General features: G+C 37.5%; 1 protein-coding gene across 3 annotated transcripts in view; it reads right to left on the bottom strand.

The window, feature by feature from the left end:
• The window catches only part of prkdc (protein kinase, DNA-activated, catalytic subunit), a 248,835-nt gene that overhangs the window by 193,550 nt on the left and 42,642 nt on the right, over positions 1–12,643 (bottom strand). For all 3 annotated transcript variants that reach the window (XM_043688290.2, XM_043688291.2, XM_087986422.1), the window contains 5 exons: positions 11,105–11,191; positions 9,689–9,808; positions 6,171–6,327; positions 4,705–4,808; positions 4,512–4,602 (listed from right to left, as the gene is read on the bottom strand). In XM_043688290.2, the coding sequence (XP_043544225.2) occupies positions 4,512–4,602; positions 4,705–4,808; positions 6,171–6,327; positions 9,689–9,808; positions 11,105–11,191 (559 nt within the window). The remainder of the gene's footprint in view (positions 1–4,511; positions 4,603–4,704; positions 4,809–6,170; positions 6,328–9,688; positions 9,809–11,104; positions 11,192–12,643) is intronic.

Genomic DNA, 12,643 nt, shown 5'->3' with positions numbered 1-12,643 from the left:
ATTTGAAATTGCATCTAGGGTACTGTTATCAGCAAATAGGTCCGTCCTTGGAAACCCTGGCCTTTGCCTGGAGTCAGCTCAGATCAGAAAGCCTCCCATCCATGTAATAGCCCAGTTCAATGCTAGGATCAATATCATGAAAGTCAGAGAACATGGCAGAGGAAAAGATGCCAAAGAGAATTGGTGCTGGCATGCAACCTATTTAATTCAAAGAACGAATCATCCAAAGGTTGGGTCTTCCAGGTTTTGAAACACAAAATGTTCTCACGGAGGTACAAACAAATTAAGGTGGAAAATTGAATTTTGGGCCATCAGTTACACGACATTGGAGTTTAAAAGATAAAGCTGCCACAATCCCAGAGGACCACAGGCTGCTCTCTCATTACAGAGAGACAACTGGTGGTGACTTAACCAGAGGGTCACCATGCCTCAGAAGAGAGGTGAGGCTGAGTAGGAGGGACCTTTGTGGTAATGATGAACTCATGTTGGCATCACCCTGCATCATAAACCAATCACCCAACCACACAAGCAATCACTGAAAGTATCTAAAGAGATAGACAAATTTAAGAAATATCAGGAAGTAGTGGGCTATGAGGCGCTGGCACAAAAAAGAAGTTGTGCCCCAGGACAGATTGAACTGAATTGAACTTATTGTCACGTGTACTAAGGCACAGCGAAAAGCTTTGTCCACGATCTCAGAATGGCAAGACAGGCTTGAGGAGCTTTTATTTAAAAATATACAGTCATTCATGGGAAATGGACATGTCCTTTAAGGAGGGATCCTTGCCTGGTCTGGCCTATATGTGACTCCAGAACCACAGCAATGTGGTTGACTCTTAACTGCCTTCTGGGTAATTAGGTATGAGTAACAAATACTGGCCCAGCCAGTGTTGCCCTCATCCCATGAATGAATTTTTTTTAAAAATTGGTGGTTGGGCCATATTGACTGCCCCTAGTTGTCCTTGAGAAGGCAGTGACGAGCTGCCTTCTTCAACCACTGCAATCCATGTGCTGTAGGCAGAACCACCACACTGTTTTAAGGAAGGAATTCCAGGATTTTAATCCAGAAACAGAGCAGAAAAAGCAATATATTTCCAAGACAGAATGACGAGTGACAACATCATCTCATGAAGGATCAAACAAAACAGCCACTAACATCAGATTGCGATGGTTGAAGTGTCTGAAATTTTGCCAGTTGTTATAGTATTCAACTATCTAAATTAAACAGTGAAACACAGACTATTTTTTTTTCAACTCACACTGCACCATCACTCCATTTATTCCCTGTTTCCTAAGTTTTCTATTCAATTTAGCCTGGCTGCTGTTCTCAATTATGTATCTTGGCTCATTCCTAAGCTTTTCAATAAAAGGTGATTCTAGTAGGCAGGTCACATGGCCAATTCACAGAGGATTACCTCATCATTGGGAGACATGAATACTTGTGAGGGTTGCTCATTTCCAAATCCATTGCTGCATTTATAAAGTTTTACGTCTAACTCCAGCACAAACTTGGTGCCTGAAATGGACTGGAAAAGGAGTTCAGCAGAAAAATGATGGCTGAACAATGACAGATTTTTAAGAATGACCAACAGCAAGGTTTAATCCTGAAGAGGGAAAAGGATTCTAGGAATGGGATAAACCAACCATGGTTAACCCAAGGATGTGAAGGATAGCTTCAGATTTAAAACCAAAACATACATTGTGGTAAAAGTTAGTGGTAAGCCAGAGGACTGAGAAAATGTTAAAATCCAACCAAAAATAAGTAAAAAAATAATGAGGAAGGTGGTAAACTTTGAGTAAACTGGCAAGAAATACCGAACTGATCAATGAGACTTCCTTTAAATATTTAACAAGGAAAAGAGGGGTCAAATTAAACAGAGAATGAGAGAACGAGACTGGAGAAGTAATAATAAGAGAACTAGAAAATAGCAGAGGAGTTGAATTAGTATTTTGCACAAGTCTTCATGGTAAAATACATTAATGGCATTACAAAAACACTGAATAATCAAGAAGAAAAAGTGGGAGATAAACTAAATACAGTAACTATCACTAAAAAAAAACTACTAGGGAAATTAGTGGACTAAAGCTCAATCACTACGCATAGCTCATCCCAAGATATTTAAAAAAGTAGTTACAGAGATAGTGGAAGCACTGGTAATTTTCTAAGAATCATTAGATTCTGTAAAAGTCCCACAGGATTATAAGCCTGCTAATATGATACCCATGCACAAAAACGGAAGATGATAAAAAAAGGCAACAATAGACCAGTTATCTTAATATCCATCCATGGGAAAGTGTTGTCTTCTATTGAGAAAGCGTTATAGTCTATTATAATAGATATAACAGAGCATTTAGAAATACATAATATGATCAAGAAGAGTCAGCATGGCTTCATGAAGGGAAATTATGCCTGACATATTACAGTTCTTTGATGAGTTAACAAGTAGGATAATTTAGGGCAAACAGTAGATGTAAAGTATTTGGAAGTCCAACAGGCATTTAATAAGGTACTGCCTTGTAAGGCTACTTAAGATAAGAACCCCCGGTGCTGGAAATAGTATATTAGCATGGAAGGATGATTGGCTAACTAACAGAAGACAGAATTAGAATAAAAGGTACATTTTCAGAATAGCGCCGACAACTAACAAAATACAACAAGGATTGGTGCTGGGGCCACAATTGTTTACAATGTGTATGAATGATGTGGAAGAGAGAAATGAATGAACTATCACCAAGTTTGCAGATAACACAAAAGTAATAAGTTGACACCAAGTCTTCAGAGATATATGGACAGTTTAAGTGAGTGTTAGGTGATAGACAGGATATGATATGGGAAAATGTATGGATATGGACTTTGATAGGAAGGTGGCAAAGAGCATTTGAACAAGAAGCTTACTACCTAATGTGGGTATTTCACAAGGCCATTAATTCCCATATTAATTCGGTGGGTTCAAACATGGATGGTGAATGAATCAGCATTCATTCATAAAACTTATATTTTCCATTTGGCATAAGTGAAGAGGTACATGAAGAAAGGTAAGATCTCTCTCAAAAACTGCTTTTAAGGTGATGAATGCTATTTAGATGCAAATCCATATCAAAGACCTTTGTTTAAAACAAAAAATTTAAAAAGGAATCTGAGTACAAGCTGCATGGACATCAAATTCTGATGCTTATCTATCACTTCTAGCCAATGAGGAACTGGAAGCTGGATAACATGCTCACGAGTTTGTCATTGACGACAACTGGTGACACAAAATGGAGGAGTCTGTGAATTGGTTGACCTTTAACATTTCCTTCCCGACTGTGTGAAGCATATGATATCCAGGACATAAGGACAAACCTATCACCCTATGATCCATGTGTCCTTACTTACTATAATCTGCCTGTACTGCTCGCAAAAAAGCTTTTCATTGTACTTAGGTACACATGACAATAAATCAAATCAAATCAACCTGTTTCATTGTCAATTTACAGGAATGTAAACAATTAGGACTCATGGTTGTATGTGTGTATCAAGAAAACAACAAATTAAGTTACAGAAAATGAACATTTAGGTTATTATTGTTATTAAACTAATTGTTCCACTGGTTATTAATTCCATTCAGCTCTCGCTTGCAAATAATTATTTTTACCTTTCAAGCACAAAAGACTCAATCTAAATCAGCAAGAGCACTGAGTTCCATTATGCCACATCATACCATTAAAAAATGAAGTTAATATAAATACTATTGTATTAACTGGATATAAATTTATCTATGAAATCTAAAGTCAAATTTAGAACAAATATAATTATGAGAAAGTGAAACTGCGGATGCTGGAGATCAGAGCTGAAAAATATGTTGCTGGAAAAGCGCAGCAGGTCTCCTGCTCCTTTGATGCTGCCTGACCTTCTGCGCTTTTCCAGCAACATATTTTTCAACAAATATTATTACACAATATACGGCAGCCTTATATTTCCTTCCCTTTTGACCTTTGCACCAAGATTGGGGAAGGTAATGCTTTCCCCCCACCCATTTGTTAGTTTATGAACAATTTATCTTAGAATCTAACAAAAAGGTTTAACTAAACTTGGTACATGAATAGGGCTAACATAAGGGCAAGCTAATTAGGTTTTGGCAGTGATGCAGATCCTGGAACTTTTTTTCTTAAAGAGGTTTTCTCAACTGGAGGAGATGGAGAAAATGGAATTTGTAAATTTTAGAAAGATTACAGGCTGTTTTACACTCCCATAGATAGTCTCAGCTTCTTTGGTACAACTTGTCACAGCTTCCAGAATATGAGCAGAGGTTTCAAAATTTGTGGAAGTGGACTGGGTTTCTCGGTGGAAGCCTCATCAGCTCTTCATAAAAGAATTTTCTTTTACAGCTTTCGAGATAAAGAACATCAACCAAAGCTTCGAGGAAGAGTAGCATAATTGCAAAAACATTGAGTTACTCATTGAGCGGTAGAATATACACTCTGTTATGTGCCCTCTTCACTTGTATACTTCCAATGGTTGTTACACCCACCTGCAACTAGGCTTCGATTGATCTGACCCCCGAGGGACCCAAGTAACCGCACTACTCTTTTCTTCACAGCAGCAGCAGGGGTCTCTTCACTCTGTTTCACAAGAAGCAAAACAAAGATTTCAAAACAGTTTAGTATTACCCACAAATCATTAGGAACAGGCTATAGAAGTAAACTTCAAAAAAAGTTACATACCATGGAAAGGTCCCTTGCATTTTTCAGGCGGCGTATAAGAACTTTGTTACCACCTTTACTTGAAGTATTCATGCTCATCATTTCCCAATTGCTTTCAAATTCATCTAAAATGAAATTTGAAAAAATGAAATATCAAAAATTAAAACTAATTTAAAAAAAAAAGAATGATTGCAGAATTCTGAAACAAAGCTTGGGCTAAAAAGTGCAAGTATGACCTGGGTTCAGCTGATAGCCCTCAAGCCTCTAAGTAAATCCCGCTCCCAAAATTTGGGTAGTTGATCTCGGTTGATATTCCAAGAAGGGTTGCACTGTCAGCGGGGCTACCTTTCAGTTAAGATGTTAAAATGAGGCCAGATTTACTTCCTCTGTCTGACTTAATAGTCCATTGCTATTCAAATAAAAATAAGGGAGACCTTCCAATTTCTAGGCCAACTATTTCATCTAATTTTGATAGAAGTACATAATAAATTATTAAAATTCAAATGACCAAATTATACAATAAAGATCAAACAGATGTGTGGTTTCAGTTCTGTGCAAGTAAATGGAGTGAGAAAATTTTCAGTGACTAAACACCAAATGCAAACACAAAATTGTGGTCTATCCAACCAAGTTTCACTCTGGAGTCTGACTTATCCAGTATTACAATTTGTTGGGATCATAACACTTCAAAAAAAGACATTGTTATTCTTTTCATTGATGTTTGAGCAAGCTTTCATGGTTGCCTCGTTTCCTACATGACATCTGTGTCTAGACTGAAAAAGTAAAATGACAGTCAAACACATTCAGAATGTCCTGAAAGCTTCAAAATATGTTTTTACATTGTTGGGACTAAATGAATAGATATTTAAGCATTGCCAAGTGTAGATCAGTATTAGTCCATTTGAAACTTGGTAAAATATCCTTTGAACTGCACTGCATTATGAAATGACATTTTAAACAGTCATAGAATATCTGTTCTTCATTTTCAATGAATCATTTCATCTATTTACTTTACTTGTCATATTTTATTTTTCAAGATCCTGATGCACTGAAATTCTTTGTTTCCTTCCTTTTCTGTTAAATCAGCAAGTTTTCAATAGTCAAACTTGGATGTCACCTAATTGCAATTTTTGGATTTATTTTGTTTTTCAAGTTAATACTCCCTAAATTGAGTCTTCATCCATCACACAAGCTCTGAATAAAACAACTATTGTGCATCTGACTATAAAATTCCTCCAGCTTTGTCTATTTTCTGTAAACTCACTTGAAAGCATACATTTCAACCAGTTAACTAAAATATAATCCAACAGTTTTGCATGATCTGTGGAGAAATCACAACAATGTGCACCCAACTGTAAAGCTTACAAGACTGAATCTTTCTGGATCATTCTAACAGTCAATACCTTTACATTCCCACTGAACAATTTTATTTAACAAATAAAGTGTTAATTTAGTATTAGAGACAGAGACAAACTGAAGGATCTTACTTGAAGCTGCTGTTTTAAGGTAACCATCCAGGTGTGGTAAAATGTCTTTGTAATAAGGCTCAATGACATGCTTGGATATACGAGTTGACCAATGCTCAAGAGCATCCAATCCAGCATCAGCAAGTGGGATGTGGCTAAGGCCAAGTTTAAGTGCAGTCTGATTTAGGAAGCAGTGGAAAGAAAGTCAAAGAATAATTGAATTTTAACGTTAATTCAGTCCACCATTACCCATGCTATCTCTGTCATACTGTAACTTTGGCTTACTAATGATTTGCACAGAGAGTTTAGCATTACTTCTGTCCTCTTACGTGCATTTATAAAATCTAGGATTTCAAATGCTTGTTTTTTCTTTGTTTCTGAAGAACTACTGACCTGTTTATGTCTTTGAAATTGATACAAGTAATTTAAATATATGGACAAAAGCAATCAGGTAACCATTGAGCCATGGAGGACAGCACTGATTACATCCAGAAACAAAAAGAGAAATTGCGGGAAAATTTCAACAGGTCTGGCAGTCTCTGTGGAGAGAAATCAGGGTTAACATTCCTGGTGCAGTGACCTTTCTTCAGAATAGTTCTGAAGGAGGGTCACGGGACACAAAAGATTAACTCTGACCTCTCTCCACAGATGCTGGTGAGATTTTCCAGCAATTGCTGCTTTTGTTTCAGATTTCCAGCATCGGCAGTTTTTTTTTGTTTTTTTTTCTACAGATTACATTCTGCCACCCTAAAAACACTCATTAACCACAAACCTATTTGTTTCCCTTTTAACCATATTCCTATTCATGTTGCTTCATTTATTACATTCCCAATGCATTACACCTTAATTTTATCTACAGGTCGCCTACTGATACTTCTTCAACCGATAATCAATATTCACAATTACCATTCTACATCCTTAATTCACTGCTTTTTAAAAAAAAACTCTTGGATTTTAAGCATTATGTGCTATTTACAAAAGCATGCTGGTTGTCTTTAATCAACCTGTGTTTTCAGAAAATATTATATTCCCAATTATGGGTTCTGTAAGCTTATTCATTACAAATAATAGGCCATATATTCTTCACATAGAACTTGCAGCACAGACACAGATCATTTGATTCAACAGGTCCAATATTTGTCTTCAAAATGCAACTGTGTTAGTCACCTCAATTACTCCTTCAGGAAGCAAGTTCCACTCTCTGGAGAGAAACATTACTCCTGAATTTCCCACTGGAACTATTAGTAATCACTTTATATTTATGGTCACTTGTTCTGGTTTCTATTACCAGTAGAAACATCTTCTCCCTGTCTAATCTATGAAACACTTGCGTAATCTTAAAGACAGCTATCAGGTCACTTCCAGTTTCTTTCCATGGAGAAAAGAATCATAAATGTTACATATCATGAAGATCAAAACAGTGGAGACCAAGGTTTATACAAATATATAGAACTGTACAATGCATTGGCACACTATATCTGGTGTCATCAAAAAATATATACATGGAGGTTAAACAGTGGAGGTTCATAGAATGATTTCAAGGATGAAAGATATACTATGTTAATGGGTTTACATTCTCTGAAGTTTGGAACAAAGAGAAATGCTGTCATTGAAATATAAGATTCTGAGGAAGTGTGACAGGATAGATGCTGAAAGGCTTTTCCCTGGCTCTATAGTATAGAATCCAAAACCACCTCCCATCCTCTTCCTTCACTTCTCTCTAATCCCTGGACACAATCAAGTGCCAAAAGCTGACTCACCAGTCGGCCATTCAATCTGGCTGGCTGTAGCCAGTGAATAATCTCCATAATCTAGTCAAGTCATGCATCATAGAACAATACAGCACAGAACAGGCCCTTCGGCCCACGATGTTGTGCCGAATATTTGTCCTAGCTTAAGCACCTATCCATGTACCTATCCAATTGCCGCTTAAAGGTCATCAATGATTCTGACTCTGCCACTCCCACAGGCAGCGCATTCCATGCCCCCAGCACTCTCTGGGTAAAGAACTTACCCCTGACATCCCCCCTATACCTTCCACCCTTCACCTTAAATTTATGTCCCCTTATAACACACTGTTGTACCCAGGGAAAAGGTCTCTGACAGTCTACTCTATCTATTCCCCTGATCATCTTATAAACCTCTATCAAGTCACCCCTCATCCTTCGTCGTTCCAATGAGAAAAGGCCTAGCACTCTCAGCCTATCCTCGTATGACCTATTCTCCATTCCAGGCAACATCCTGGTAAATCTCCTCTGCACCCTCTCCAAAGCTTTCACATCTTTCCTAAAATGAGGTGACCAGAACTGCACACAGTACTCCAAATGTTGCCTTACCAAGGTCCTATACGCTGCAACATCACTTCACAACTCTTGAATTCAATCCCTCTGCTAATGAACGCTAATACACCATAGGACTTCTTACAAGCTCTATCCACCTGAGTGGCAACTTTCAAAGATCTATGAACATAGACCCCAAGATCCCTCTGCTCCTCCACCTTACTAAGAACCCTACCGTTAACCCTGTATTCCGCATTCTTATTTGTCCTTCCAAAATGGACAACCTCACACTTGACAGGGTTGAACTCCATCTGCCACTCCTCAGCCCAGCTCTGCATCATATCTAAGTCCCTTTGCAGCCGACAACAGCCCTCCTCACTATCCACAACTCCACCAATCTTCGTATCGTCTGCAAATTTACTGACCCACCCTTCGACTCCTTCTTCCAAGTCTTTAATAAAAATTACAAACAGCAGAGGACCCAGAACTGATCCCTGTGGACCTCCACTTGTAACTGGGCTCCAGGCTGAATATTTACCATCTACCACCACTCTCTGACTTCGACCGGTTAGCCAGATCTCTATCCAACTGGCCAAACTTCCCACTATCCCATGCCTCCTGACTTTCCGCATAAGCCTACCATGGGGAACCTTATCAAATGCCTTACTAAAATCCATGCACACTACATCCACTGCCCTACCCTCATCCACATGCTTGGTCACTTCCTCAAAGAATTCAATAAGACTTGTAAGGCAAGACCTACCCCTCACAAAGCCGTGCTGGCTGTCCCTAATCAAGCAGTGTCTTTCCAGATACTCATCAAATTCAGCAGGTGACAAGGTAAATTCATAACTGCCCCAATGTGTACATCTAAGTTGGGAAATTACTTCTAAATGTTTTTCAATTACAGTGGTCAAAGTGTATGATTATGCAAGACCCAGTATAAAGGCCAATATAGAACTTATTGACAAAATGTCAAACATGACAAAATGAGACAAAAGCTGGCAACAGGAAGACAAGGCTTATGCATAAATAGTAATGCAGTTTAGAAACATACACAGATAATGACCAATTGAAATAATGAATTCCAAACTGAAATACTATCAAGCAGGTTTCACTAGACAGAGAGTAAATGTTATTTTGAACATCCAAAATTCAAACTACATAACATGAACAACTAAGCTGACATTTGGTATTAAAACATAGTTCTGAAAAGTACTATAAAGTACAAAGAAGATTTAAATTGTATAATATGCAAACCTGCAAAGCTGGAATAAAAGTCTTTATATCAAGTTCAATTATGTCATATGGTAGAGAGAGCACAAATGTTAGGCATGAAGCCAGTAACTCATCCTTGTACTGTTTCATTCTGATTGCTACCTGTAATAAATAACATAGCAAAGTTCAGGTTCTAACTCATTGTGCAATCAATCCTTATACATCTTATCAAGTTAAAAATATGAACATTAACAGTTAGCAAAAGTTTATATTAATATTAACATTTCTAAATAAAACTATGGTTCAGTGATTAGCTCTGCCGGTTCACAGTGCCAGGGACCCAGTGTGAAGTTTGTGTATTCTCCCACTACCAATGTGGGTCTCTTCAGGTGGTCCAGTTTTCTCCCACAGTCCAAAGATGTGCAGGTTAGGTGGACTGACCACACTGAATTGCACATAGTGTCCAGGCATGTGCAGGATGGGTGGATTGACCCTGGGAAATGTAGGGTTACAGGGATGGGATGGACGAGGTTTGAGGCGGGGGGGGGAGGGGGGGTGTCTGGGTGGGATGTTCTCCAGAGAGTCGGTGTGGACTTGATGGGCTGAATGGCCTGCTTCCACACTCTTGGATTCTAAGTATATCATGAATGCAATCTGTTCTGAAGACTACTATCAATTGCAACTTTCAGTTAAAATCCAAGATATTAATTGAACCTCACCCAACAATATTGAAAAAATAGAAGATCATTCATAAATAACATTTGGTGAAACTGAGTTAAACCATATTAAGTTAGTCAAGAGTTTCCCATGTTTCCTAAGCTAAAAATAAACTAAAATGTAATTCCTCCTGCTTTATATGGATGACAGGAACCTCAATGACCAAAGAACAACATTCGGAGTTTCTTCATTTTATATGCAGCTCAAGCCTGACAAAATCCTTTTTCCATCATTTTGCTAAATGACTTTGTTGTCCTGTTTTTAAGGATAGTAACCCTAAAATGTTGCTGTCTCACCTCCAGCAATACTTCTTTAAAAATGTACAAAATAAAAAAATCTAACTGGTTCATTAAGTTGCTAGTTCTGACAGACAACATGCAATCTGCATCATGTACCTTGGAGCTACTTGAGAAATAAACTTCTGCTTTTACTTACGTAAGTGCTACCTGACGTCAAATAACACGTTAACAAATCCAGCAGGTAAAGGACTGATCTTAAAACCTACAGATAATTTATGCTAATCTTTTCACTGACATTTTTCTAGTTATATTAATAAATACAATATGCTCAATTTGAAGTTGAATAATTTAAATTATCTAATTATTTAGCATTAAGGATGAAATTCCCACTCCATTTTATTAACTACTTAATGTAGATTCCGTTCAGTGTAAAATGGTTTTTGAATTATCAATGCTAAATCATACAGAACTTGCATTCAACAGCATTTGAGATGATTCTCACCTCCTTTCCAAACTTTCCAAATAGCGCAAAGCAGGCAAACTTTTCTGGGTTCTTGGGACACTGTTTTCGGGTTTTTGGGTTGACACCCTGGCAAAACACAATTTTCCCTTTAAATCAGATACTCAAGCAATAACAAAACTCAAGCAGCAAGCACATCAAAAGCGTGATTTCTCTGTGGATTCACAATGTTGGTCAGAAAATGTGGAGTCTTGGGACTGGTAGGAGAATGAACAACAAGCTAGCCATGGAATAGAAGAAACAGTGGCGATGTTAATATATATGAGACAAAATAATGGTACAAGGATCAGAACCTCACAAATTATGTTGATGATCTGGAGTTAGGAACTGGAATACAGAAATCCATGGATGACACCAAATTGGAAGCTTTAGCTGATACAAAGGAAGTGAGACGATACAGGACAACATTAATATATTTGCATAATTTATGTATACTTGATAAATTAATTAAAATTGAGAGAGGTTATAAGAAAGAATAAGAGGAGTCTTAATGGGATGCAGAAAAAAAGGGAACTACATATACATAAATGACTGCAAATAGCATGCTGGTTAATAAGGTCATAAGACAGCAAACCAAACGTTCAACCTCAAGGAACTAAGAAGAAAAAAAGCTACATTAAACATATTGCAAACCTTAGTTAGACTACAAGAATACTCTGTAACTTGTGGAATAGAACTGCTAAGAGAATATAGAGGATTTAAGTAGCTACAAACAAGATTCACAAGGATGAATCCAGACCTAAGAGGATATACTTATCAGAAAAGATTAAAAGATATCATTTCTCTCGGAGTGATCCAACATGGGTCTTTGTGATTTTTAAAGGGATTTATAAGATAAACATAAAGAAAACGACTCCAGTTGTCCAAAACTAAAGGCTGTAAATATGAAATAATCAGTAATGAGTCCAATCAGAATTTCAGAAGAAATGTATTTATCCAGAAATGAGTAATTCAAAGCATGCTGTACATTTGTTGCAACATATTTTTAACGAAGTTTAAGGAATTCAAATAATTCACAAAAATGGCCATTAATTAAAACCTTCCCATGGCAGCTTTTGAGCAAAAGACAAAAAGAATAAAAGAGAAGTACAACACTGGAACAGGCCCTTCAGTGTTCCAAGCCTGTGCCAGCTAAACTAAACTAAAAAAACAAATCTGCCCTTATTCAGTCTTTCTAGTGAAAACAATTCTACTTTTTTTAGTCTTTCCTCATAACTAATGCATCAAGACCAGGCAATATCCTGGTGAACTTTCACCAACGCTTCCACATCTTCCTGGTAGTGTGGCAACCAAAGCTGCATACACTATGCCTAACAAGGGTTTTATACAGCTGCAACATGGTTTGCCGACACAAGCATGCCACATGCATTCTTAATCATTTTGGCCACCTGTGTTGCCACTTTTTAGGAACAGTGAACCCGCACGCCCAGATCGGTCTGTATGCTAATGTTCCTAAGGGTGCTGCCATTTACTGAATAAATCCCACCTAAAATTTGATCCTCCAAAATGCATCACCTCATA

The sequence above is a fragment of the Chiloscyllium plagiosum genome, unplaced genomic scaffold, assembly GCF_037043375.1.
Source record: "Chiloscyllium plagiosum isolate Xiang-an unplaced genomic scaffold, Cpla_swu_hap1 HiC_scaffold_4, whole genome shotgun sequence".
Lineage (NCBI taxonomy): Eukaryota > Metazoa > Chordata > Chondrichthyes > Orectolobiformes > Hemiscylliidae > Chiloscyllium > Chiloscyllium plagiosum.
The sequence above is the reverse complement of the archived record's forward strand: the minus strand, read 5'-3'. Positions and strand labels throughout refer to the sequence as shown.